The sequence below is a fragment of the Oncorhynchus tshawytscha genome, linkage group LG31, assembly GCF_018296145.1.
Source record: "Oncorhynchus tshawytscha isolate Ot180627B linkage group LG31, Otsh_v2.0, whole genome shotgun sequence".
In the NCBI taxonomy this organism is placed as follows: domain Eukaryota; kingdom Metazoa; phylum Chordata; class Actinopteri; order Salmoniformes; family Salmonidae; genus Oncorhynchus; species Oncorhynchus tshawytscha.
Window position 1 is genome coordinate 14,143,224 of NC_056459.1, and position 27,474 is coordinate 14,170,697.

The 27,474-nt window shown below is 49.6% G+C and overlaps 1 protein-coding gene across 1 annotated transcript in view; it reads right to left on the minus strand.

Annotated features, from left to right (window-relative positions):
• Positions 1 to 26,736, minus strand: part of LOC112229325 (protein FAM135B) — a 46,575-nt gene extending 19,839 nt beyond the window's left edge. The window contains exons 1-6 of the mRNA XM_042310526.1: positions 26,647 to 26,736; positions 24,481 to 24,560; positions 16,986 to 17,140; positions 13,298 to 13,368; positions 5,215 to 5,388; positions 4,742 to 4,874 (exon numbers count right to left, since the gene is read on the minus strand). Coding sequence (XP_042166460.1) covers positions 4,742 to 4,874; positions 5,215 to 5,388; positions 13,298 to 13,368; positions 16,986 to 17,140; positions 24,481 to 24,560; positions 26,647 to 26,723 — 690 coding nt within the window. The 5' untranslated portion in view covers positions 26,724 to 26,736. The remainder of the gene's footprint in view (positions 1 to 4,741; positions 4,875 to 5,214; positions 5,389 to 13,297; positions 13,369 to 16,985; positions 17,141 to 24,480; positions 24,561 to 26,646) is intronic.
• Positions 26,737 to 27,474: the final 738 nt, after the last annotated feature.

Sequence of the window (27,474 nt, forward strand, 5' to 3'; positions counted from 1 at the left end):
ACTTTATTGTTCCGTTTTTTGAGCGCATTTCTTTTGTTGTGCTCCCGGTTTGGAACTATAATAAAGTGCGCTTTATTTATCATACTCTGCTGTCCTGCTCCTGACTTCGCCTTCATACACAGCCTGACAGAATTACACACTGATTGAATGGAGCGCGTCCAAGAACATTCGGCCATGCTACATCATCTTGGTGCCATGATGGATCGCGTTGTTCAGACCATGAACCGCTGGGAGAGACAGGAGGTCTCCAGTGCCTCGACCAGCACAACCGGGGTTGTCTCCACCCGTTCCATCCGGAGGGGATTCCAGGGGGATGAGTCTCTCCCTTCCCAGGGAGTATGATGGAACGGCAGCACAGTGCCAGGGACTCTTGTTACAACTGGACCTCTACCTGGCCACTGTGTACCCAGCTCCCTCAGGAGGGGAGAGAGTGTCCACTCTCATCTGCTGTCTCACAGGAAAAGCGCTGGAGTGGGCAAACGCTGTTTGGAGAGAAGGAGACACGGCTCCAGACCACTTTGAGGATTTCAACCGTCACTTCAGGGCCGTCTTCGACCATCCACCCGAGGGCAGAGCGGCAGGGAAGAGTCTCTTCCATTTGAGGCAGGGGACGAGGAGCGCCCAGGACTTCGCCCTTGAATTCCGTACCTTGGCTGCCGGAGCAGGCTGGAACGACAGAGCCCTCATCGACCACTATAGATGCAGCCTACAAGAGGACGTCCGACGTGAGCTGGCCTGCAGGGATGCCACCATTACATTTGACCAACTGGTGGATTTGTCCATCCGGTGGGATAACCTGCTGGTCAACTGCGGACGTCCAGAGGGGGCTCTGTTGGTTCCATCATCCAGCACCCCCGCTCCGGTGCCCATGGAGTTAGGAGGTGCAGGGCATAGGGAGACGGGAGGAGGAGCCATCACGTGCGCCATCTGTGGCCGCAGAGGTCACACTGCCGGTCGGTGCCGTGTTGGTTCCTCTGGGATTCGAGGCAACAGGCAGGGCACTCTGGCGTCACCTCAGGTGAGTTTGCACCACACTCATCCAGAGTCCTCTGTTGATTAACTGTTTGTGCCTGTTTGTTTCCCTGAGGAGTTTTCCCCACATTGCCAGCATAAGGCGCAAGTCGATTCAAGCGCAGCTGGGAATTTTATCGACAGAACATTAGCCATTAGGTTAGGGATCCCCATTGTTCATATAGTTAGACCCTTCCCGGTACACGCTCTAGATAGTCGACCATTAGGGTCTGGGCTAATCAGGGAGGCCACCATCTCCTTGGCCATGGTTATGCAGGGGAGTCATGAGGAGAAAATCAGTCTCTTTCTCATTGACTCACCTGCATTTCCTGTGGTACTAGGCCTTCCCTGGTTGGCTCTGCATAACCCCACTATTTCCTGGCAACAGAGGGCTCTCACGGGGTGGTCGCGAGAGTGATCAGGGAGGTGTGTAGGGGTTTCCGTTGGTGCTACTACGGTGGAAAGTCCAGATCAGGTCTCCACCATGCACATCCCCCAGAATATGCCGATTTGGCTCTCTCCTTCTGTAAAAAGAAGAAGGACGGAGGTTTACGCCCGTTCAATGACTATCGAGGTCTCAATCAAATCACGGTGGGGTACAGTTACCCGCTACCTCTTATCGCTACGGCGATTGAGTCAATGCATGGGGCGCGCTTCTTCACGAAACTGGGTCTCAGGAGTGTGTATAACCTGGTGCGTATCCGGGAGGGAGATGAGTGGAAGACAGCATTCAGTACCACCACAGGGTATTATGAGTACCGTGTCATGCCGTATGGGTTGAAGAATACTCCATCAGTTTTCCAATCCTTTGTAGATGAGATTTTCAGGGTGTAGTGGTGTATATCGATGACATTCTGGTTTACTCCGCTACACGCACCGAGCATGTGTCCCTGGTGCGCAAGGTACTTGGACGACTGTTGGAGGATGACCTGTATGTCAAGGCTGAGAAATGCCTGTTCTTTCAGCAGGCCGTCTCCTTCCTAGGGTATCGCATTTCCACATCAGGGGTGGAGATGGAGAGTGACCGCATTTCAGCCGTGCGTAATTGGCCGACTCCCACCACGGTAAAGGAGGTGCAGCGATTTTTAGGGTTTGACAATTACTACCGGAGATTTATCCAGGGTTTTGGCCAGGTTGCTGCACCCATTAGCTCATTGCTGAAGGGGGGTCCTGTACGGTTGCAGTGGTCGGCTGATGCGGACAGGGCCTTTGGGCAGCTAAGAGCTCTGTTTACTTCGGCTCCAGTGCTGGCCCATCCGGATCCCTCTTTGGCATTCATAGTGGAGGTGGATGTGTCCGAGGCTGGGATCGGAGCCGTGCTCTCACAGCGCTCGGGTACGCCACCGAAACTCCGCCCCTCTGCTTTCTTCTCGAAGAAGCTTGGTCCAGCGGAGCGTAACTATGATGTGGGAGACCGGGAGTTGTTGGCTGTGGTTAAAGCGCTGAAAGCGTGGAGACATTGGCTTGAGGGGCTGAACACCCTTTCCTCATCTGGACTGACCACCGCAATCTGGAGTACATCCGGTCAGCGAGGAGACTGAATCCTCGTCAGGCAAGGTGGGCCATGTTCTTTACTCGTTTTGTGTTTACCCTGTCCTACAGACCAGGTTCCCAGAATAAGAAGGCAGACGCACTGTCCAGACTGTATGACACAGAGGAGCGGCCCATGGATCAGACTCCCATACTCCCGGCCTCTTGCCTGGTAGCGCCGGTCGTGTGGGAGCTGGACGTGGACATTGAGCAGGCGGTGCGTACGGAGCCCGCTCCCCTCCAGCGTCCCATTGGGCGTAAGTACGTTCCGTCTGCTGTCCGTGACCAGTTGATCTCTTGGGACAACACGTCTCCCTCCTCTGGTCATCCGGGGAACGGTCAGACGGTGCGTTGTCTGACTGGGAAGTACTGGTGGCCCACTTTGGCAAAGGACGTGAGGGTTTATCTTTCCTCCTGCTCGGTGTGTGCCCAGTGTAAGGCTCCGAGACACCTGCCCAGAGGTAAGTTACATCCCTTACCCGTTCCACAACGACCTTGGTCACATCTGTCAGTGGATTTCTTAACCGGTCTTCCTCCTTCACAGGGAAATACCACGATCCTGGTCGTTGTGGATCGTTTTTCTAAGTCCTGTCGTCTACTCCCTCTGCCCGGTCTCCCTACGGCTCTACAGACTGCGGAGGCCCTGTTTACACACGTCTTCCAGCACTACGGGGTGCCTGAGGATATAGTGTCGGATCAGGGTCCCCAGCTTACTTTGAAAGTTTGGAGGGTGTTCATGGAATGTCTGGGGTCTCGATCAGCCTTACCTCAGAGTAACGGGCAGGTAGAGAGAGTCATCATCTTGGTGATGAGTAATGGGCAGGTAGAGAGAGTCAACCAGGATGTGGGCAGGTTTCTGCGGTCCTATTGCCAGGACCGGCCGGGGGAGTGGGCTGCGTTAATTCCCTTGGCCGAGATGGCACAGAACTCACTTCGCCACTCCTCTACTAACCTCGCCCCCTTTCAGTGTGTATTGGGGTACCAGATGGTTCTGGCACCATGGCATCCAGGTCAGACTGACACTCCTGCGATGTACGACTGGTTTAAGCTCGTGGAGGAGACATGGAAGGCTGCTCGTGTCCATCTCCAGCGAGCCGCGCGTCGTCAAAAAACCAGCGTGGACCGTCACCGCAGTGAGACCCCTGTGTTCGCACCGGGGGACCGGGTCTGGCTCTAGACCCGTAACCTGCCCCTCCACCTGCCCTGCCGGAAGCTGGGTTTGGGTTTGTGGGGCCATTTAAAGTCCTGAGGATAGTGAACGAGGTATGTTACAGATTACAACTTCCCGCTTATTATCGTATTAACCCCTCGTTCCATGTGTCTCTCCTCAGGCCGGACGGTGGCTGGTCCGCTCCAGGAATCTGAGGTGCGGGAGGTCCCTCCGCCCCCTTTGGACATCGAGGGGGCCCCGCCGTACATCCTTCGTTCCATCCTGGATTCGAGGCATCGGGTGGGGGGCCTTCAGTACCTGAGTGGGAGGGGTACGGACCAGAGGAGAGGTGCTGGGTTCTGGTTGCAGATATTTTGGATCCAGAACTACTGCGGGAGTTTCACCGTCTCCACGTCAAGGGGGGGGTACTCTCACGAAGTCAGCTCCTCGCTCTCTAGCCATCGCCGCTCCATTTCTCATACATCCATTTGTCTTGTCTTGTTTTCATACACACCTGGTTTTCATTTCCCCAATCAACCTACTTGTATTTAACCCTCTGTTTCCCATCATGTTTTGTGTGTAATTGTTTTCATGTCTAGTTATGTTCGTTTAGCGCTTTACTTCTATGTTTTGAGCGCGTTTCTTTTGTTGTGCTCCCGGTTTGGAACTATAATAAAGTGCGCTTTATTTAATCATACTCTGCTGTCCTGCTCCTGACTTCACCTTCATACACAGCCTGACAGAATTACACACCGATTGAATGGAGCGCGTCCAAGAACATTCGGCCATGCTACATCATCTTGGTGCCATGATGGATCGCACAGAGAGAGAGAGAGAGAGAGCTTTGATTCAGATATTCTGTCTCCTGATTCTCTCATCTTCAGTGTGAACTCTGTGGGCTGCTTTCCCAAATTCAGATTGCCCTTCTGGAGTCCTTTAAAGTCAAAGACTAGGCTTGTTTGGGTTGATCAACTACTGTCCTCTGTAAAGTGTATTGAGAGACCTTGTAATCATACACTTACAATGTACTTTGACTTGATTTGACCGTACCTCTGTGATGACAGGTTTGCAGTATCCAGCCCCAAACATCAGGTTCTCCATGGACACCCCCATGGCTGACACGTCTGTACCGTTCTCCGGAGAGCCCTTCCCCAACCAGGAACCCTTCCCTGTACGGGCAAAACTATGGAGAGGGGGATGGAGAGAGATAGAAGGGGGGGGGGCAGAAAGAGAGAGAGAGAGAAGATCAGTTAGTCCTTATGTAATCAATAGAGCTCTCAGAGTAATGGTTAATCAGGGTAATGGATGGCTGAACATTCACGTTAAGATATTGGCAGCTGGATTTACCACCTAAGTGTTAAGAAAACTATTTATTCAAGTAGCAGGCCAGTGGATGCCCGCTCAGAGCAGGTTGCCAAACTAAACCCATTCTAACAGGAGAGGAGCTACGTGGTGTGACAGCTAAGTAGTGAGCATCAGTGTGACATGTTGGTGGTAAAGTAGATAAGCACGCATACACACACCTGATGAGAGGTTGATGCAAGGCCACCAAGGATGCGTGTATGGAAACAGAGATGACGGACAAGTGGAAGTAGTCGAACATGACAGGTACATGGTGGTGGAGACCTCTCCTGGGGTGGAAGTGGAGACCCAGGGTTCTACTGCTGATGACTGGGACTGTCACGATGTCCCCTAACCTAGAGACAACACAGTTAGTATCTAACCCAGCCTGAGGACAACAACAGTGGCAGGTCATGTCAGAACATTATTCAGTCACAGCATCATACATGTGCCAAGGACAGTGGATGCCAGTTTAAAATACATTGTGCAACATTGCCAACTATTACCTGCTTAAAGGACATCACGTTATGGGTTATTTTACTGCTATTATCCAGCTAGGACAATAGTCAATTCAAAAAAGCATCCAAGTATGGTGAAAAATGAATTTCCCTCTGGGGCAATAAAAGTTGAAAGTTGAAATTGGTCATGTTCTACACACACTAACACTGGGGGACTCCAAATAGTATCAGTTCTGAGCAGCAACGTCCGAGAAGTTGCAAGGGCTCCAAATGGGATGTTTAATGAGCCATCCAGGAGCCATTACAAATCATCTATCTGGCCCACAGTACCTACTGAGCTCAAACACACAGAGGTCACACTTGGAGTGACAGATCCAAATGTGCAGATCCAACACTAACTCATCTTTTACACACACACACACACACACACACACACACACACACACAATTTGTGCACACACATGCAAGTCCGCACAGAGACGTGATATAGTAGTGTTTTTAATGGACTATTGTTTTTTTCTTGACTATGCAGTCTGTCAGTCTATTAGAGCCAGAGGCTTTTCACTGGCAGGACATCATTAAGACCTGGACCTCAGCACTACTAACTGAGGACCTCTCAAAACTGAGGAGAGAGGGAGAGAGAGATGGGGAGGGAGGGAGGGAGGATAGGAAGAGAGACGGGGAGGGAGGGAGGATAGGAAGAGAGACGGGGAGGGAGGGAGGATAGGAAGAGAGACGGGGAGGGAGGGAGGATAGGAAGAGAGACGGGGAGGGAGGGACGATAGGAAGAGAGACGGGGAGGGAGGGAGGATAGGAAGAGAGACGGGGAGGGAGGATAGGAAGAGAGACGGGGAGGGAGGGAAGATAGGAAGAGAGACGGGGAGGGAGGGAGGATAGGAAGAGAGACGGGGAGGGAGGGAGGATAGGAAGAGAGACGGGGAGGGAGGGAGGATAGGAAGAGAGACGGGGAGGGAGGGAGGATAGGAAGAGAGACGGGGAGGGAGGGAGGATAGGAAGAGAGACGGGGAGGGAGGGAGGATAGGAAGAGAGACGGGGAGGGAGGGACGATAGGGAAGAGAGACGGGGAGGGAGGGAGGATAGGAAGAGAGACGGGGAGGGAGGGAAGATAGGAAGAGAGACGGGGGGAGGGAGGGAGGATAGGAAGAGAGACGGGGAGGGAGGGAGGATAGGAAGAGAGACGGGGAGGGAGGGACGATAGGAAGAGAGACGGGGAGGGAGGGAGGATAGGAAGAGAGACGGGGAGGGAGGGAAGATAGGAAGAGAGACGGGGAGGGAGGGAGGATAGGAAGAGAGACGGGGAGGGAGGGAGGATAGAAGAGAGATGGGGAGGGAGGAGGATAGGAAGAGAGACGGGGGAGAGAGGGAGAGAGAGATGGGGAGGGAGGATAGGAAGAGAGACGGGGAGAGAGGGAGAGAGAGACGGGGAGGGAGGGAGGATAGGAAGAGAGACAGGGAGGGAGGGAGGGAGATAGGAAGAGAGACGGGGAGGGAGGGAGGGAGATAGGAAGAGAGACGGGGAGGGAGGGAGGATAGGAAGAGAGACGGGGAGGGAGGGAAGATAGGAAGAGAGACGGGGAGGGAGGGAGGATAGGAAGAGAGACGGGGAGGGAGGGAGGATAGGAAGAGAGACGGGGAGGGAGGGAGGATAGGAAGAGAGACGGGGAGGGAGGGAGGATAGGAAGAGAGATGGGGAGGGAGGAGGATAGGAAGAGAGACGGGGAGGGAGAGAGGATAGGAAGAGAGACGGGGAGGGAGGGAGGATAGGAAGAGAGACAGCGAGATGGGGAGGGAGGGAGGATAGGAAGAGAGACAGCGAGATGGGGAGGAAGGGAGGATAGGAAGAGAGACAGCGAGATGGGGAGGGAGGGAGGATAGGAAGAGAGACAGGGAGGGAGGGAGGATAGGAAGAGAGACGGGGAGGGAGGGACGATAGGAAGAGAGACGGGGAGGGAGGGAGGATAGGAAGAGAGAGGGGGAGGGAGGGAGGATAGGAAGAGAGATGGGGAGGGAGGAGGATAGGAAGAGAGACGGGGAGGAGGAGGATAGGAAGAGAGACGATAGGGAGGGATAGAAGAGGGGGGAGGAGGAGGATAGGAAGAGAGACGGGGAGGGAGGAGGATAGGAAGAGAGACGGGGAGGGAGGGAGGATAGGAAGAGAGACGGGGAGGGAGGGAGGATAGGAAGAGAGGGGGGAGGGAGGGAGGGAGGATAGGAAGAGAGAGGGGAGGGAGGGAGGATAGGAAGAGAGACGGGGAGGGAGGGAGGGAGGATAGGAAGAGAGACGGGGAGGGAGGGAAGATAGGAAGAGAGACGGGGAGGGAGGGAGGATAGGAAGAGAGAGGGGGACGGAGGGAGGGAGGGAGGATAGGAAGAGAGACGGGGAGGGAGGGAGGATAGGAAGAGAGACGGGGGGGGAGGGAGGATAGGAAGAGAGACGGGGAGGGAGGAGGATAAGAGAAGGGGAGAGATAGGGAGGGAGGGGAGGGAGGGAGGGAGGATAGGAAGAGAGACGGGGAGGGAGGGAGGATAGGAAGAGAGACGGGGAAGGAGGGAGGATAGGAAGAGAGACAGCGAGATGGGGAGGGAGGGAGGATAGGAAGAGAGACAGCGAGATGGGGAGGAAGGGAGGATAGGAAGAGAGACAGCGAGATGGGGAGGGAGGGAGGATAGGAAGAGAGACAGGGAGGGGGGAGAGAAGAGAGACGGGGGAGGGAGGGAGGATAGGAAGAGAGACGGGGAAGGGAGGGAAGATAGGAAGAGAGAGGGGAGGGAGGGAGGATAGGAAGAGAGACGGGGAGGGAGGGACAATAGGAAGAGAGACGGGAGGGAGGGAGGGAGGATAGGAAGAGAGACGGGGAGGGAGGGAGGGAAGATAGGAAGAGAGACGGGGAGGGAGGGAGGATAGGAAGAGAGACGGGGAGGGAGGGAGGATAGGAAGAGAGACGGGGAGGGAGGGAGGATAGGAAGAGAGACGGGGAGGAGGGAGGATAGGAAGAGAGAGGGGAGGGAGGGAGGATAGGAAGAGAGACGGGGAGGGAGGGAGGGAGGATAGGAAGAGAGACGGGGAGGGAGGGAGGGAGGATAGGAAGAGAGATGGGGAGGGAGGGAGGATAGGAAGAGAGACGGGGAGGGAGGGAGGATAGGAAGAGAGACGGGGAGGGAGGGAGGATAGGAAGAGAGACGGGGAGGGAGGAGGATAGGAAGAGAGACGGGGAGGGAGGGAGGATAGGAAGAGAGACGGGGAGGGAGGGAGGATAGGAAGAGAGACGGGGAGGGGGGAGGATAGGAAGAGAGACGGGGAGGGGGAGGGAGGGAGGAGGAAGAGAGATGGGGAGGGGGAGGGAGGATAGGAAGAGAGACGGGGAGGGAGGGAGGATAGGAAGAGAGACGGGGAGGGAGGGAGGATAGGAAGAGAGACGGGGAGGGAGGGAGGATAGGAAGAGAGACGGGGAGGGAGGAGGATAGGAAGAGAGACGGGGAGGGAGGGAGGATAGGAAGAGAGACGGGGAGGGAGGAGGATAGGAAGAGAGACGGGGAGGGAGGAGGATAGGAAGAGACGGGGAGGGAGGGAGGGAGGGAGGAGGATAGGAAGAGAGACGGGGAGGGAGGGAGGGAGGATAGGAAGAGAGACGGGGAGGGAGGGAGGATAGGAAGAGAGGGAGGGAGGAGGGGAGGGAGGAGGATAGGAAGAAGACGAGGGAGGGAGATAGGAAGAGAGACGGGAGGGAGGGAGGATAGGAAGAGAGAGGGGGACGGAGGGAGGGAGGATAGGAAGAGAGACGGGGAGGGAGGGAGGATAGGAAGAGAGACGGGGAGGGAGGAGGATAGGAAGAGAGACGGGGAGGAGGGAGGATATGAAGAGAGACGGGGAGGGAGGAGGATAGGAAGAGAGACGGGGAGGGAGGGAGGGAGGATAGGAAGAGAGACGGGGAGGGAGGGAGGATAGGAAGAGAGACGGGGAGGAGGGAGGATAGGAAGAGAGACAGGGATGGGGAGGGAGGGAGGATAGGAAGAGAGACAGGGATGGGAGGAAGGGAGGATAGGAAGAGAGACAGCGAGATGGGGAGGGAGGGAGGATAGGAAGAGAGACAGGGAGGGGGAGGATAGGAAGAGAGACGGGGAGGGAGGGAGGGATAGGAAGAGAGACGGGAGGGGGAGGGAGGAAGAGAGACGGGGAGGGAGGGAGGATAGGAAGAGAGAGGGGAGGGAGGATAGGAAGAGAGACGGGGAGGGAGGGAGGGAGGATAGGAAGAGAGACGGGGAGGGAGGAGGATAGGAAGAGAGACGGGGAGGGAGGGAGGATAGGAAGAGAGACGGGGAGGGAGGGAGGATAGGAAGAGAGACGGGAGGGAGGAGGATAGGAAGAGAGACGGGGAGGGAGGGAGGATAGGAAGAGAGACGGGGAGGGAGGGAGGATAGGAAGAGAGACGGGGAGGGAGGAGGATAGGAAGAGAGAGGGAGGGAGGGGAGGATAGGAAGAGAGACGGGGAGGGAGGGAGGATAGGAAGAGAGATGGGGAGGGAGGGAGGATAGGAGAGACGGGAGGGAGGGAGGATAGGAAGAGAGGGGGAGGAGGATAGGAAGAGAGACGGGGAGGGAGGGAGGATAGGAAGAGAGACGGGAGGGAGGGAGGATAGGAAGAGAGACGGGGAGGGAGACGGGGAGGGGAGGGAGGGAGGATAGGAAGAGAGACGGGGAGGGAGGAGGATAGGAAGAGAGAAGGGAGGATAGGAAGAGAGACGGGGAGGGAGGGAGGATAGGAAGAGAGACGGGGAGGGAGGGAGGATAGGAAGAGAGACGGGGAGGGAGGGAGGATAGGAAGAGAGACGGGGAGGGAGGAGGATAGGAAGAGAGACGGGGAGGGAGGAGGATAGGAAGAGAGACGGGGAGGGAGGAGGATAGGAAGAGAGACGGGGAGGGAGGAGGATAGGAAGAGAGAGGGAGGAGGATAGGAAGAGAGACGGGGAGGGAGGGAGGATAGGAAGAGAGACGGGGAGGGAGGGAGGATAGGAAGAGAGAGGGAGGGAGGGAGGATAGGAAGAGAGATGGGGAGGGAGGAGGATAGGAAGAGAGACGGGGAGGGAGGAGGATAGGAAGAGAGACGGGGAGGGAGGAGGATAGGAAGAGAGACGGGGAGGGAGGAGGATAGGAAGAGAGACGGGGGGGAGGGAGGGAGGATAGGAAGAGAGACGGGGAGGGAGGGAGGATAGGAAGAGAGACGGGGATGGAGGGAGGATAGGAAGAGAGACGGGAGGAGGGAGGATAGGAAGAGAGACAGGAGATGGGGAGGAAGGAGGATAGGAAGAGAGACAGGGATGGGGAGGGAGGGAGGATAGGAAGAGAGACAGGGGAGGGAGGGGGATAGGAAGAGAGACGGGGAGGGAGGGAGGATAGAAAGAGAGACGGGGAGGGAGGGAGGATAGGAAGAGACGGGAGGGAGGATAGGAAGAGAGACGGGGAGGGAGGGAGGATAGGAAGAGAGACGGGGAGGGAGGGAGGGAGGATAGGAAGAGAGACGGGGAGGGAGGGAGGATAGGAAGAGAGACGGGGAGGGAGGGAGGATAGGAAGAGAGATGGGGAGGGAGGGAGGATAGGAAGAGAGACGGGGAGGGAGGGAGGATAGGAAGAGAGGGGGAGGGAGGGAGGATAGGAAGAGAGACGGGGAGGGAGGGGGATAGGAAGAGAGACGGGGAGGGAGGGAGGATAGGAAGAGAGACGGGGAGGGAGGGAGGATAGGAAGAGAGACGGGGGGAGGGAGGGAGGATAGGAAGAGAGACGGGGAGGGAGGGAGGATAGGAAGAGAGACGGGGGAGGAAGGGGAGGATAGGAAGAGAGACAGGAGATGGGGAGGAGGGAGGATAGGAAGAGAGACAGGGAGGGAGGGGGATAGGAAGAGAGACGGGGAGGGAGGGAGGATAGGAAAGAGAGACGGGGAGGGAGGGAGGATAGGAAGGAGGGAGGAGGATAGGAAGAGAGACGGGGAGGGAGGGAGGGAGGATAGGAAGAGAGACGGGGAGGGAGGGAGGATAGGAAGAGAGACGGGAGGGAGGGAGGATAGGAAGAGAGACGGGGAGGGAGGGAGGATAGGAAGAGAGACGGGGAGGGAGGGAGGATAGGAAGAGAGACGGGGAGGGAGGGAGGATAGGAAGAGAGACGGGGAGGGAGGAGGATAGGAAGAGAGACGGGGGGAGGAGGATAGGAGAGAGACGGGAGGGAGGAGGATAGGAAGAGAGACGGGGAGGGAGGAGGATAGGAAGAGAGACGGGGAGGGAGGAGGATAGGAAGAGAGACGGGGAGGGAGGAGGATAGGAAGAGAGACGGGGAGGGAGGGAGGATAGGAAGAGAGACGGGGAGGGAGGGAGGATAGGAAGAGAGACGGGGAGGGAGGGAGGATAGGAAGAGAGACGGGGAGATGGGGAGGGAGGGAGGATAGGAAGAGAGACAGCGAGATGGGGAGGAAGGGAGGATAGGAAGAGAGACAGCGAGATGGGGAGGGAGGGAGGATAGGAAGAGAGACAGGGAGGGAGGGGGGATAGGAAGAGAGACGGGGAGGGAAGGAGGATAGAAAGAGAGACGGGGAGGGAGGGAGGATAGGAAGAGACGGGAGGGAGGATAGGAAGAGAGATGGGGAGGGAGGATAGGAAGAGAGACGGGGAGGGAGGGAGGGAGGATAGGAAGAGAGACGGGGAGGGAGGGAGGGAGGATAGGAAGAGAGACGGGGAGGGAGGGAGGATAGGAAGAGAGACGGGGAGGGAGGGAGGATAGGAAGAGAGACGGGGAGGGAGGGAGGATAGGAAGAGAGACGGGGAGGGAGGGAGGATAGGAAGAGAGACGGGGAGGGAGGGAGGATAGGAAGAGACGGGGAGGGAGGAGGATAGGAAGAGAGACGGGGAGGGAGGAGGATAGGAAGAGAGACGGGGAGGGAGGAGGATAGGAAGAGAGACGGGGAGGGAGGGAGGGAGGATAGGAAGAGAGACGGGGAGGGAGGGAGGATAGGAAGAGAGACGGGGAGGGAGGGAGGATAGGAAGAGAGACAGCGAGATGGGGAGGGAGGATAGGAAGAGAGACAGAGAGATGGGGAGGCAGGGAGGATAGGAAGAGAGACAGAGAGATGGGGAGGGAGGATAGGAAGAGAGATGGGGTGGGAGGATAGGAAGAGAGACAGAGCGATGGGGAGGGAGGATAGGAAGAGAGATGGGGTGGGAGGATAGGAAGAGAGACAGAGAGATGGGGAGGGAGGATAGGAAGAGAGATGGGGTGGGAGGATAGGAAGAGAGACAGAGAGATGGGGAGGGAGGATAGGAAGAGAGATGGGGTGGGAGGATAGGAAGAGAGACAGAGAGATGGGGAGGGAGGATAGGAATAGAGACAGAGAGATGGAGAGGGAGGGAGGATAGGAAGAGAGACAGAGAGATGGGGAGGGAGGATAGGAAGAGACATGGGGTGGGAGGATAGGAAGAGAGACTGAGCGATGGGGAGGGAGGATAGGAAGAGAGACAGAGAGATGGGGAGGGAGGATAGGAAGAGAGACAGAGCGATGGGGAGGGAGGATAGGAAGAGAGATGGGGTGGGAGGATAGGAAGAGAGACAGAGCGATGGGGAGGGAGGATAGGAAGAGAGACAGAGCGATGGGGAGGGAGGATAGGAAGAGAAAAAGAGCGATGGGGAGGGAGGATAGGAAGAGAGACAGAGAGATGGGGAGTGAGGATAGGAAGAGAGACAGAGCGATGGGGAGAAAGAGAAAGTGCCCGAGAAAAGAAAATATGTAACCGAGTGTGTAACATACTGTTCCTCGTTGTCTGTGAAGTGAAGGTCCAGCTTCAACTGAAAGTCCACTTCACTCAGAGCCTCTTCCACCTGTGAGAACAGAAACAGTCACAATATCAACAAGACTGGATCAACCTCAATTTGACAAATCTGCAATAAAAAAAAACATATTTGGGTAATAAAACATCCATATCAGTGTAACAATATTATTGTGAGACAATAATACAGTATCTTCTGCCATACACACACACACACACAGCTCTGTGTAGTAGAACAAACAGCACTGTCAAATCCTATTGATATTCTGATTGATTAAACACACGCTCTGGGGAAATTGAGTTCTATTTTTGTCCTTCTTATCAGAGTCTGAGGGAGGAAGAGGGAAGGCGAGAGAGAGAGAGAGAGACAGACAGCGAGAGAGAGAGAGAGAGAGACAGCGAGAGAGAGACAGCGAGAGGGAGCGAGAGAGAGAGACAGCAGAGAGAGAGAGAGACAGCAGAGAGAGAGAGAGACAGCAGAGAGAGAGAGACAGCAGAGAGAGAGAGACAGCAGCAGAGAGAGAGAGACAGCAGAAGAGAGAGAGAGACAGCAGAGAGAGAGAGAGACAGCAGCAGAGAGAGAGAGAGACAGCAGAGAGAGAGAGAGACAGAGAGAGAGACAGCGAGAGAGACAGCAGAGAGAGAGACAGCAGAGAGAGAGAGAGACAGCAGAGAGAGACAGCAGAGAGAGAGAGAGAGACAGCAGAGAGAGAGAGAGACAGCAGAGAGAGAGAGAGACAGCAGAGAGAGAGAGACAGCAGAGAGAGAGAGAGACAGCAGAGAGAGAGAGAGACAGCGAGAGAGACAGCAGAGAGAGAGAGAGAGACAGCAGAGAGAGAGAGAGACAGCAGAGAGAGAGAGAGACAGCAGAGAGAGAGAGACAGCAGCAGAGAGAGAGAGACAGCAGCAGAGAGAGAGAGAGACAGCAGCAGAGAGAGAGAGACAGCAGAGAGAGAGAGACAGCAGAGAGAGAGAGACAGCAGAGAGAGAGAGACAGCAGCAGAGAGAGAGAGACAGCAGCAGAGAGAGAGAGACAGCAGAGAGAGAGAGAGAGACAGCAGCAGAGAGAGAGAGACAGCAGAAGAGAGAGAGAGACAGCAGGAGAGAGAGAGACAGCAGAGAGAGAGACAGCAGAGAGAGAGAGAGACAGCAGCAGAGAGAGAGAGAGACAGCAGAGAGAGAGAGACAGCAGAAGAGAGAGAGAGACAGCAGAGAGAGAGAGAGACAGCAGAGAGAGAGAGAGACAGCAGAGAGAGAGAGAGACAGCAGAGAGAGAGAGAGACAGCGAGAGAGACAGTGAGAGGGAGAGAGAGAGAGCGAGAGGGAGAGAGCGAGAGGGAGAGAGAGAGACAGCAGAGAGAGAGAGAGACAGCAGAGAGAGAGAGAGAGAGAGAGACAGCGAGAGGGAGAGAGAGAGAGCGAGAGGGAGAGAGAGACAGCAGAGAGAGAGAAATAGAAGAGGGAAGGCGAGAGAGAGAGACAGCGAGAGAGACAGCGAGAAAGACAGCGAGAGAGAGAGACAGTGAGAGAGAGAGAGCGAGAGAGAGAGCGAGAGAGAGAACGAGAGAGAAAGAGAGAGAGAGAAAGAGACAGAGGGAGAGACAGAGAGAGAGAGAGACAGAGAGAGAGAGAAAGAGACAGATGGAGAGAGAGAGAGAAAGAGACAGAGAGAGACAGAGAGAGAGAAAGAGACAGAGTGAGAGAGAGAGAGAAAGAGACAGAGAGAGAGAAAGAGACAGAGGGAGAGAAAGAGACAGAGGGAGAGACAGAGAGAGAGAGAAAGAGAGAGCGAGAGAGAGAGAGAGAGAGAGAGAGAAAGAGACAGAGGGAGAGACAGAGAGAGAGAGACAGAGAGAGACAGAGGGAGATGGTGGGGAAGAGAGAGGGGGAGAGGGGGGAAGATAGGAATGGGAGGGAAGGAGAGAGAGGGGCTAGAGAGGTAGAGAGAGAGGTTAGGGGGGAGAGAGAGGGAAATGGAGAAAGTGAGAGGGATAGATAGAGAAATAAAAGGAGTTAACCTCTGGAAGAAGAGGGGATGGCTGAAATCTGATCTACCCTTCCAGCCCACAGCCTCTATCTCTCGCTTTCTCACCTTCACATAAATAATGTGTCATGCATTTAATGAAAAATTCTAAATTTAGAAGACTTGCCAGGTAGGTAGCCAACTTTAAATAAATAAATTAGGAGAGCTGACCTGCCATGTACCCAACAAGCTGAAGATGAATCTGATGAAACCAGGATTCCTGTTTAACTCTGTAGGTTAGGTTGTAGGTTCCTGTATATACAGTTGAAGTCGGAAGCTTACATACACTTAGGTTGGAGTCATTAAAACTGGTTTTTCAACCACTCCACATCTACCTTGTGCATGACACAAGTAATCACTTCATCACAATTCCAGTGGGTCAGAAGTTTACATAAACTAAGTTGACTGTGCCTTTAAACAGCTTGGAAAATTCCAGAAATTATGTCTTAGCTTTAGAAGCTTCTGATAGGCTAATTGGCATCACTGGAGTCACAGGTGTCACAGGTGTACCTGTGGATGTATTTCAAAGCCTACCTTCAAACTCAGTTCCTCTTTGCTTAACATCATGGGGATATCAAAAGAAATCAGCCAAGACCTCAGAAAAAAAATTGTAGACCTCCACAAGTCTGGTTCATCCTTGGGAGCAATTTCCAAATGCCTGAAGGTATCACATTCATCTGTATAAACACCATGGGACCATGCAGCTGTCATACCGCTCAGGGAGGAGACGTGTTCTGTCTCCTAGAGATGAACATACTTTGGTGCGAAAAGTACAAATCAATCCCAGAACAACAGCAAAAGACCTTGTGAAGATGCTGGAGGAAACAGGTACAAAAGTATCTATATCCACAGTAAAACAGGTCCTATATCGGCATAACCTGAAAGGCCGCTCAGCAAGGAAGAAGCCACTGCTCCAAAACCGCCATAAAAAAGCCAGACTGCGGTTTGCAACTGCACATGGGGACAAAGATTGTACTTTTTGGAGAAATGTTCTCTGGTCTGATGAAGCAAAAATAGAACTGTTTGGCCAAAATTACCATTATGTTTGGAGGAAAAAGGGAAAGGCTTGCAAGCCGAAGAACACCATCCCAACCGTGAAGCACGGGGGTGGCAGCATCATATTGTGGGGGTGCTTTGGCTAAGGTGTATTTGGCTAAGGTGTATGTAAACTTCCGACTTCAACTGTATATGACACTTGATCAATAGCTGTCTGGCAGCTCCACAAGCTTCCTCAGTCTGTCTCACCCATACACCCCCATATGGGTGAAGATACAAGTGAAGAGTGTTACTCCAAAACGCTATATATCCATTTTCCGAAATGTTCATAAATTCGCTTTTTTTAAAGAAATTATGAAAGTGATAGTGAAAAAACTCACCATCTAAACATTAAATGACAGACATGTATTTGTTTAAAATCTATCACTTGGTTTGATCATGTTTTTTTGCTAAATGTTACATATCCGCCTCACTCAGAGAAATAAGTAGTTCTGCTAGGTTTTACACAGTCAAATGTAACAAATAACTTCATTTTTAATAAAGAACTGTACAAATTATACATTTGTAACATCAATTGGTTGATATAGCATTTAGGAAATAAGCTCTTCAAGTGGTTAAATTGACCTTGTGTGTGTGTGTGTGTGACTCACCCTCTCCCCATCGAGCAGTAGGTGGACCTTGAAGAGCATGCGGTCATCGACGTTGACCTCTTCGTTTCGGTAGAGGATCTGGAAGATCCGGCTGAACACCGTAGTGTCCTCATGGACCCCATCATGGACCCCCGCAGAGCTGAAACTACAGTCACCTAGGGGGAGAGAGCAGCAGCAGCAGCAGTATCATCATCATCGTAATCATCATCACCACCAGTGCTGCCCGTGGCAGCTAGGGGGCCCCGACCAAAATATAATAACTTGTCCGTCTATTTTTGCATTTATTTTTTGGAAGTCAGTTGGGCTCTCAACCTATTATTGACAGTTAGACTAGTAGAATACACAAGGTGCAATTTAGACATTTGGTAGTGCATCAGCAGTTTCTCTTGTTATGTCAGTTATTGACAGTCACTCAATTTGCCCATGTCAGCTAACATTTTAGAGATAGCTAGATAAGTTAGTCTTGCCAGCTATCTAAACCTTGTAGTAATCATGGCTGAATTACTGACCAGGCAAGCAAGGTATGTGTGTAACGGCTGTTGGTGGAAGAAGGTGAGGACCAAAGTGCAGCGTGTTCATCTGTTTTTATTCGAACTGAACACTGAATAACAAAACAACAACGAGAATGACCCAAACAGTTCTGTCTGGTGCAGACACAAAAACAGAAAACAACTACCCACAAAACCCAGGTGGGAAAAGGCTACCTAAGTATGGTTCTCAATCAGAGACAACGATAGACAGCTGCCTCTGATTGAGAACCACACCGGCCAAACAACAAAGAAATCCAAAACATAGAAAATTAACATAGAATGCCCACCCTAGTCACACCCTGGCCTAACCAAAATAGAGAATAAAAGCCTCTCTATGGCCAGGGCGTGACAACGTGCCTGGTCACATTGATTTTGCTAGTCACTCTCACTCAGATATCATATGAACTTGGTATAGGTCATGGCAAAATGTGTAGAATTGCAAGAAATTATCTTTTAAACTTCAAAATTGTATCCACCCAATGATTAAATGTGTATAATGGCAGAGAGTTAGCTTTAAAACTGCCCAATTTTCTCTCAGCCCATGGCACAATTAGTACTTTGCATGAAATTGCATGAAATGTGTTAAACTGCAAAATGCTCTCTTGGCCCCATGGCAAAGAGTGTAGATTTGCAGGAAATGAACTTAAATGTTTTGCCAGCGTGGTGGTTATGCCCCCCAACCAGATCTCGCTTAGGGCTCCAAAAGGCTAGAGGCGGCCCTGATCATCATCATACAGGACAAACACATCACCATTCCCATCATTGTCATTTCATGTCCTCCACATAATTGAGGCTCAGAAGCAGTGGATTATATACAATCTGACATTTCTCTGGTTTTCCAGTAAATCTCTATATAGTCAGTGGTGTTTTCTGCTTGCTTCTGTAGAGTAGATGTGAGACAGCAGCTGTCTGCAGCTGGTTGCTGGAGGCGCAGCTGTGATAGACCTTTGTGAAGGAAGCACCCCACTGAGGTGCTCTCCTTTTATCTACCTCTGTGATATAGAGGTAGATATGAACTCTATGCCCCAACCTCCTCTATCTTTCTCTCCCTCTGTTTCTCTGTCTCTTCTCTCTGTTCTCCCCTTCTCTCCCTCTCTCAGCAGCCCTCTCCAGAAAGAACAGTCGCTTCAACCAGCATGAGTGTCAGATTGTGTACTAAATTTAGTGAAAGGCAGTGTGGCTGTTGTGTGATGGCAGCATGATGTGCTACAGCTAGTGGAAATACTCTCATTTCATTCCAAACCAATCCTAGCCTATTACAGATGAAGAGTCGGTTTGTCAACAAAGTTGTAATGAGGGTGAATGCTCAGTACTCCAGGCTCATCTAAAAACATGGCATCTCTAGTTCTGCTCTACAGGGAGGGGACAGAGGGAGACAGTGAGCAGAACTGGCAAGGCACTAAAGAGGCTTCACTGTGATTTAAAGGGATGCAATTAGTTATGAGTAATAAGAGTACAGATATACAGTATGTTTGCAACCAAATAATGAATATTCTATAGCATTACAAAGGAGATACTTCATCCACTGTGCCACTGTGCACATACAATCATTATCTTTCTCTCTCTCTTTCTCTCTCTCTCTCTCTTTCTCTCAATTCAATTTCAATTCAATTTAAGTGCTTTACTGGCAAGGGAAACATATGTTAACATTGCCAAAGCAAGTGAAGTAGATAATAAACAAAAGTGAAATAAACAATACAAATGAATGGTAAGCATGACACTCACAAAAGTTCCAAAAGATTAAAGACATTTCAAATGTCATATTATGTGCAAATAGTTAAGGTACAAAAGGGAAAATAAATAAACACAAATATGGGTTGTATTTACAATGGTGTTTGTTCTTCACTGGTTGCCCTTTTCTTGTGGCAACAGGTCACAAATCTTGCTGCTGTGATGCACACTGTGGTATTTCTCCCAATAGATATGGGAGTTTAGCAAAATTGGGTTTGTTTAAAAAAAAAAATTGTGGGTCTGTGTAATCTAAGGGAATTATGTGTCTCTAATATAGTCATACATTTAGCAGGAGGTTAGGAAGTGCAGCACAGTTTCCAACTCATTTTGTGGGCAGTGTGCACAGAGCCTGTCTTCTCTTGCGAGCCAGGTCTGCCTACGGCGGCCTCTCTCAATAGCAAGGCTATGCTCACTGAGTCTGTACATAGTCAAAGCTTTCCTTAAGTTCGGGTCAATTACAGTGGTCAGGTATTCTGCCACTGTGTACTCTCTGTTAAGGGCCAAATAGCATTCTAGTTTGCTCAGTTTTTTTGTTAATTCTTTCCAATGTGTCAAGTAATTATCTTTTTGTTTTCTCATGATTTGGTTGGGTCTAATTGTGTTGCTGTCCTGGAGCTCTGTGGGGTCTTTTTGTGTTTGTGAACATAGCCCCTCGACCAGCTTGCTTAGGGGACTCTTCTCCAGGTTCATCTCTCTGTAGGTGATGGTTTTGTTATGGAAGGTTTGGGAATCGCTTCCTTTTACGTGGTTGTAAAATTTAACAGCTCTTGTCTGGATTTTGATAATTAGCAGGTATCAGCCTAATTCTGCTCTGCATGCATTATTTGGTTTTTTACAATGTACACTGAGGGTATATTTGCAGAATTCTGCATGCAGAGTCTCAGTTTGGTGTTTGTCCCACTTTGTGAATTCCTGGTTGGTGAGCGAACCCCAGACCTCACAATCATGAAGGGCAATGGGTTCTATAACTGATTCAAGTATTTTAGCCAGATCCTAATTGGTATGTGGAATTTTATGTTCCTTTTGAAAGCCCTTCTTGCCTTGTCTCTCAGATCGTTCGCAGCTTTGTGGAAGTTACCTGTGGCGCTGATGTTTAGGCTGAGGTATGTATAGTTTTTTGTGTGCTCAAGGGCAACAGTGTCTAGATGGAATTTATATTTGTGGTCCTGGCAACTGGACCTTTTTTGGAACACCATTATTTTGGTCTTACTGAGATTTACTGTCAGGGCCCAGGTCTGGCAGAATCTGTGCAGAAGATCTAGGTGCTGCTGTAGGCCCTCCTTGGTTGGGGACAGAAGCACCAGATCATCAGCAAACAGTAGACATTTGACTTCAGATTCTTGTAGGGTGAGTCCGGGTGTTGCAGACAGTTCTAGTGCCCTCGCCAATTCGTTGATATATATGTTAAAGAGGGTGGGGCTTAAACTGCATCCCTGTCTCACCCCACGCCCCTGTGGAAAGAAACGTGTGTGTTTTTTGTCAATTGTAACCACACACTTGTTGTTTGTGTACACTGATTTAATAATGTTGTATGTTGCCCTGTTCACTCTCTCTTTTTCTCTCTCTCCATCTCACGTTCCTCTCTCTCTCTCTGATATTCTCTTACTGTTTGTGTGACATAATACCTTTAGAGTTAAGCTACAGTAAGGAGGCAGCAGAACAGTAAACGCTGAACTAATTCATATAACACCATCCTGATTTAACAAACCACAATGTCTTTCTATATGAATTACAGCCATTAAATGGCTGGGATTCAGAAGCGAGACAATCCTTCACACCTTGTCTGAAGGGCACCAGACAATTGAAATGTCAAACACACAACACTTTAATCTCCCACAGTACGGTGGGTGGATTATTTCCCAAGTCTCTGTGGTTGATAAATGTCTTTCTCCTGGCTGGCCAGAGCGGAGCTTATCATTGGCTGGTGAATTTATGGTTGGTAGCCCTGTCTGTCCTGTCTGTCTTTAAGGCATATAGCTGTAATACGTGACCTTGTAGAGGAGGAGTGCAGGAGAGGGGAGGGAGATGGGGAAGAGGGCTCTGGCTAAGCCCTCCAATTAGAATATGGAAATATAATGTTACTGTATGGTGCATTGCTGCAATGTAGCTCGCGGCGCTCACTGTGTACAGATATTATGGCACTGCTGCACTTTGTGTGTGCAGGCAATCCTGACACTGTGGTCTAGGCTATGTGAATATTCTGCACTACAGCAAATTATTTGTAGATGTTATCGTATGGCAGTGCAGAGATAATCAGTATAAACTATTAATGCTGAATGTGCACATACACTATATATACAAAAGTATGTGGACACCCTTTCAAATGAGTGGATTTGGCTATTTCAGCCACAACCGTTGCTGACAGGTGTATACAATTGAGCACACCGCCATGCAATCTCCATAGACAAACATTGGCAGTAGACTGGCCTTACTGAAGATCACAGTGACTTTCAACATGGCATTGTCATAAAATGCCACCTTTCCAACAAGTCAGTTTGTCAAATGTCTGCCCTGCTAGAGCTACCCCGGGCAACTGTAAGTGATGATATTGTGAAGTGGAAACGTCTAGGAGCAACAATAGCTCAGCCGTGAAGTGGTAGGCCACACAAGCTCACAGAATGAGACCGCCGAGTGCTGAAGCACGTAGCACGTAAAAATGGTCCTCGGTTGCAACACTCACAACCGAGTTCCAATCTTTCTCTGGAAGCAACGTCAGCACAAGAACTGTTCGTCGGGAGTTCAAATTAGTGGATTTGGCTATTTCAGCCACAACCGTTGCTGACAGGTGTATAAAATTGAGCACACTAACAATGCAATCTCCATAGACAAACATTGGCAGTAGACTGGCACTACAAATGCATAGTGCCAACTGTAAAGTTTGGTGGAGGAGGACTAATGGTCTGGGGTTGTTTTTCATGGTTCCCACTAGGCCCCTTAGATCCAGTGAAGAGAAATCTTAACGCTACAGCATACAATTATATTCTAGACAATTCTGTGCTTCCAACTTTGTGGCAACAGTTTGGGGAATAACCTTTCCTGTTTCAGCATGACAACGCTCTGGACAACGCTCCGCTCTGACCTCAACCCCATCAAACAGCTTTGGGATGAATTGGAACGTCGACTGTGAGCCAGGCCAAATCAGCCAACATCAGTGCCCGACCTCACTAATGCTCTTGTGGCTGAATGGAAGCAAGTCCCCGCAGCAATGTTCCAACATCTAGTGGGAAGCCTTCCCAGAGGAGTGGAGGCTGTTATAGCAGCAAAGGGGGGACCAACTCCATGGCCAACTTATTGCCCATGATTTTGTAATTAAATGTTGTCCATTTACTTTTGGTCATGTAGTATATTATGGACAATAAACTAAAACATTTTCAACATCAGACTGAACATATTATGGGCGCTAAATGCTGCAATTTCGCTCAAGTCGATGCCCTCCACTTTATGCAGTTCTCCTCTCTAATCAAAGACTGGATACAATACATACTGTAGTTCAATATCCATTTAAAATCTCATTATATACTGCACTCTACTTCACAAACTGATGGAGTAAAATACTATGTTGTTTCATAGTGCACAGCACCATGAGAAGCTGCTCCATACAACAGGTCACATTGGTCTGATCAATGCCTCCCTGACTTCTCTACATAGGTCAGTGTGACATTATTAATGTCTCAGTAGGAGGAACAGGTGGCTGGTGGGTCTGATTAAATGCCTGAGTATCACATCTCATTGTCAGGGTCAGACCAACACAACAAGGGGGTTTTGTAGCCGCAACCATGCGTGCCCTTGTCAAAGAAGGAACACCCCAAAGTACTAAAGCATGCCCACACTCACGCACACGCACACACACACAGTTCCCTGCGCCCTTTTCCAATCATAATGAACTATAAATAGATTTTTTTTTATTACAGTAAATCCGATAATAAGTCTGGAATATGTCTTCCTGCTTATCCAGAGGACCAGATCTGTCTGCTAATTCTGATGGGACTACAGTACAGGACAATGACAGTGTGTCAGCCCGGTCTACTGGAACAGTCTCGCGTACCTAGTCAACACAATTGTAGTTGTGATGCAACACAAAGGGAGAAATGACATCATGCACATAAGCTAGACTGATTTTCACATTTCCCCACAGAGAGAAAACAATCCACCAATAACAACCAGGCGTATTACTATTAAACAGAGACACGCTGCTCTCTGTTGGCGTGTCCAAGGCCAGCTTTCCTCTGTTCTCTCAACACACATGCATTTTGTTTCAACTCTGCCATATAACTCTGTCATGTTATAACAACATTCTCCTGAATACTTTCACACCCCTAAACAGATTGTTTGAGACGACGCCACTTGGTTGCCACGGGAACTTGGTCACTTCTCTTTCTGTGGGACTCTTCTGAGGAAGAGAGGGACTACTTTCTCTGTTACAGAACATGCAGTTTATTTATAGCCAGCTGAGGCACTTGCCATGTTTAAATCATTAGTCGACACAATGATGTTCAATAAACCTTTTAGTTTCGCATTTCTATGACAAAGATGAGCAGTGTTCATGGCCGTCTTAGATTCCTGCCCAGCATGCAACTCTGAAGCACCCCATAGAGCTAATGGTGGCCGGACCCGATGGCAGAACGCCTCAGAAACATGAATAATATGGGCCATACACACAGTTAGCATGTGGTACAGACTGAATTCCACCAAAACGTTTCAGATTCTAGAGAGTGGCCGTAAAATAAAACTCAGCATCTTTCAACACAGAATCCCAGGCCTGAGCCCTCTGATAACAGCCAAGAACAAGGCTCCAGCACAGCACACTACCGTTCCCATTCACTAGAGTTTCAGTGGGCCACACGCTATAAAAAGCACACATTGTGAAAGATGACTGTTTTCAGAAACATCAAAGGAAACTGTCCAAAGAATGTGGATCACAGAAGATGATCGTAATCATGTAGTAGGATGGTAACCAGAACATTCTCAGTGTCAGACAACCCATGATCCTCTCACACTCAACCCACCAGAGTCCCTGGCCTAACAGGCTGCATAGATATAGACAGTATAGAAGTCTCAGTTTGCTACAAGCTGGTGTGGGTCTTGCCCACCTACCCATTGCTGGAATCAGTGAGATTCATACTGTGTGGGAATTAGTATCTGTAAAACTACAGAAACAGTTCTATGCAAACTATGTATTAATAACACCCAGCGTTATCGAGATATAACACAATGTGAGAAGACATCATCCTTACCTGCATTCCCTGGTGTTGTTGCTATCAACCTGTGTGGTACACGAGGAGAGACCTTCAACCCTGCTCGGACCTGGTAGAATCTGGAGGGAGAAAACAATACAATACCTTCAGTTACTACACAGATGTAAGATCTTAATTTGAGCCAGTTTGCTACAGCGGGAAAATAATCCTGCAGCAACAGAAACTGTGAATTATATTGTGGATTATAATTAATGGACATTTTTTGAAGGGGGTTGATACATTTTACATTAGGGCAAATCAAGTCTGACATCTTAAAGTGGAAATTACAAACTTTAGCCGTCTTTTTAAAATGTCTGCAACAACAGGATGATCAAATTAACATAGACATAGCTACTACACACATACCGGCACTACTGTACACATCACTACACATTCCACACACATACTAATGCATATGAAACAAATGTTCAGAATGGAATGGAAAGAAATAGCTGGAAAGGCTAGTACTGTCCTGTTAAACACAACTGGTAAGGAATTGTACAAATGTACCTTAATTATTAATAAGGACAGGATCAAATGGCAATATATAATGCATTACTCATAATAATGCACATCCTTTCAGTGAGTCTGCTGCTGTCTGTGCTTGAAGGTCAACAGTAGTAGAGCTCTGTACAATAGCTGATAAAACAGATATTATATACCTAATAATATCATTTGTAATTGTCTCTTGCATACTTGGTACTATCGGTGTTAACCCTGGTGTCCTGGCTAAATTCCCAATCTGGCCACTTTATCACCCCCCAGCTTCCAATTGGCTCATTCCCCCCTTCTCCCCTGTAACTAGTCTCCAGGTCATTGCTGTAAATGACAATGTGTTTTCAGTCAACTTACCTGGTAAAATAAGGGTTAAATATAACAACAACTCAATATAGTATTATCATCCTGAAGAAGCTTAAAGCAGGTGAGAGCGCAACTGCACACAACGCATTGTAGGGCCTGTTTACGGTTTAGAGTCCGAGTGTACTGTAGTAAAAACATGACAGAGAGAAGCGGGGGATGTGGATACGATACTCAATATACCTGTAGTCTGTCTTGATATCATGCACTGCACCATTATGACATTTGAACACATTTCCAATAAAAACAACAGCGGAAACATTCGGTCATTGTGGCGTTGTCCCTGCTGCTAGTTAGAACGCCATCAACAGATAAACACTTCGAATGGAGACAAGCTCCTAGAAACTACAGCCAGGATTATTCATCAAACCAGATTATAACACCAAGAGCAACGTTAGAAGCGACTAATTCACCCTCCATTAAGCTCAACTAGAAGGCCTGCGCTGCTCTTATCACCATCTCCTGGTTTAAACATCAAACAAAGACTTCCGTTTAATGCAATAACTCCTCTATAGGGTTTGTATAAAACCTACAAGTGAATGGCTTTTTCAGGGCTGTATATAAGATTTTTTAACCTAATTGTCTAAATAATGTACATTTCTCCTGAACTAACAATAGCAAATCACAGTGTTATCTTGACACCAGCAGTCAGTTGGACTCTCTAACTCTCTGTCTCGCTGTTCTGTGCTCCCGTCAGACCTACTCCCTCCTTGTTGCTGTTCGGAGCAGAAACATAGCAGACACGGCAATCCATGAAAAACTCTCATATTAGTGCACTCAGGTTTAGCTAAGGATTATAACATCCCCCTCTGTCCTGTTTGGACCCAGGAAAATCTAATCTGGGTAAGGATGACCTTCCCGTCAGCCAGAGTCACAACCCAGAGGCTAGCCATATGGCAGATCACAATCTCTCAGTAGATACACTGTGTCTGTAGGGCATAAAGATGACCCTATTCTTCATCGTGTCTGTGTCCCAGATAGCACCCTATTCCCTATGTAGAGCACTCACATCTGTCCTCAGACACATCCTACCGTGCAGCATAAAGATGACCCTTTTCTAAATCATAACTGTCCGTTTTAGCGTGACCATTAAGACTGAGGCGGCAGTGGGTATGAATATGAACTATGAAACAGCCAGAGACTGTCAGACTGTAGTTGGAACCCAAGTCTCCTACATGCCACAGGAATGTGTTAGCCCTCGGAGCTAAAGCCTAACTAATAGCCCGGGGAGCTGACCCAAGTCTTCAGGTCACAAGGCAAGGTTACTCATCACAGCATGGTTCACCGGTCCACCTCCGTTACACTCACCCTCTCTGGAAGAGATCCACATTGTGAAACTTGTGCAGCTCTACAGAAAACTCCAACGTCCCCTGTACTTCAGACATGATATGTTCCAGGTCATCCCCTGCAGAGAGGAAATATAGTATATCAATCAATATAAGATGCAGTTATTTACAGTTATAAGGTGCAGTTCTTTACAGTTATAAGGTGCAGTTATATGCAGTTATTAGGGTGCAGTTATTTACAGTTATTAAGGTGCAGTTATTTAAAGTTATACAGTGCAATTATTTACAGTTAAGGTGCAGTTATTTACAGTTATAAGGTGCAGTTCTTTACAGTTATTAAGGTGTAGTTATTTACAGTTATTAAGGTACAGATATTTACAATTATAAGGTGCCGTTATTTACAGTTATTAAGGTGCAGTTATTTACAGTTATTAAGGTGCAGTTATTTACAGTTATATAATGCAGTTATTTACAGTTATAAAGGTTCTGTTATTTACAGTTATTACGGTGCCGTTATTTACAGTTATACGGTGCAGTTATTAAGGTGCCGTTATTTACAGTTATTAAGGTGCAGTTATTTACAGTTATGCAATGCAGTTATTTACAGTTACTTACAGTATTTCAAGACCTCAAAATGTTGTCACAAAAGACATACATGGTATTGCAGTGTGAGGAACACACTGGAAAATGCTCTATTACACTAGCCCCATTGTTTTATGATTGCAGTGACAAAGCCAGCAGTACCTTCATGATTAATCAGTAAATTTATGGCCCAGTAAGCATCCTTTCACAAAAAAAGGCATTCACAAGGAATCAAAATTGAATCCAACTATGACATTTATCACCTAAT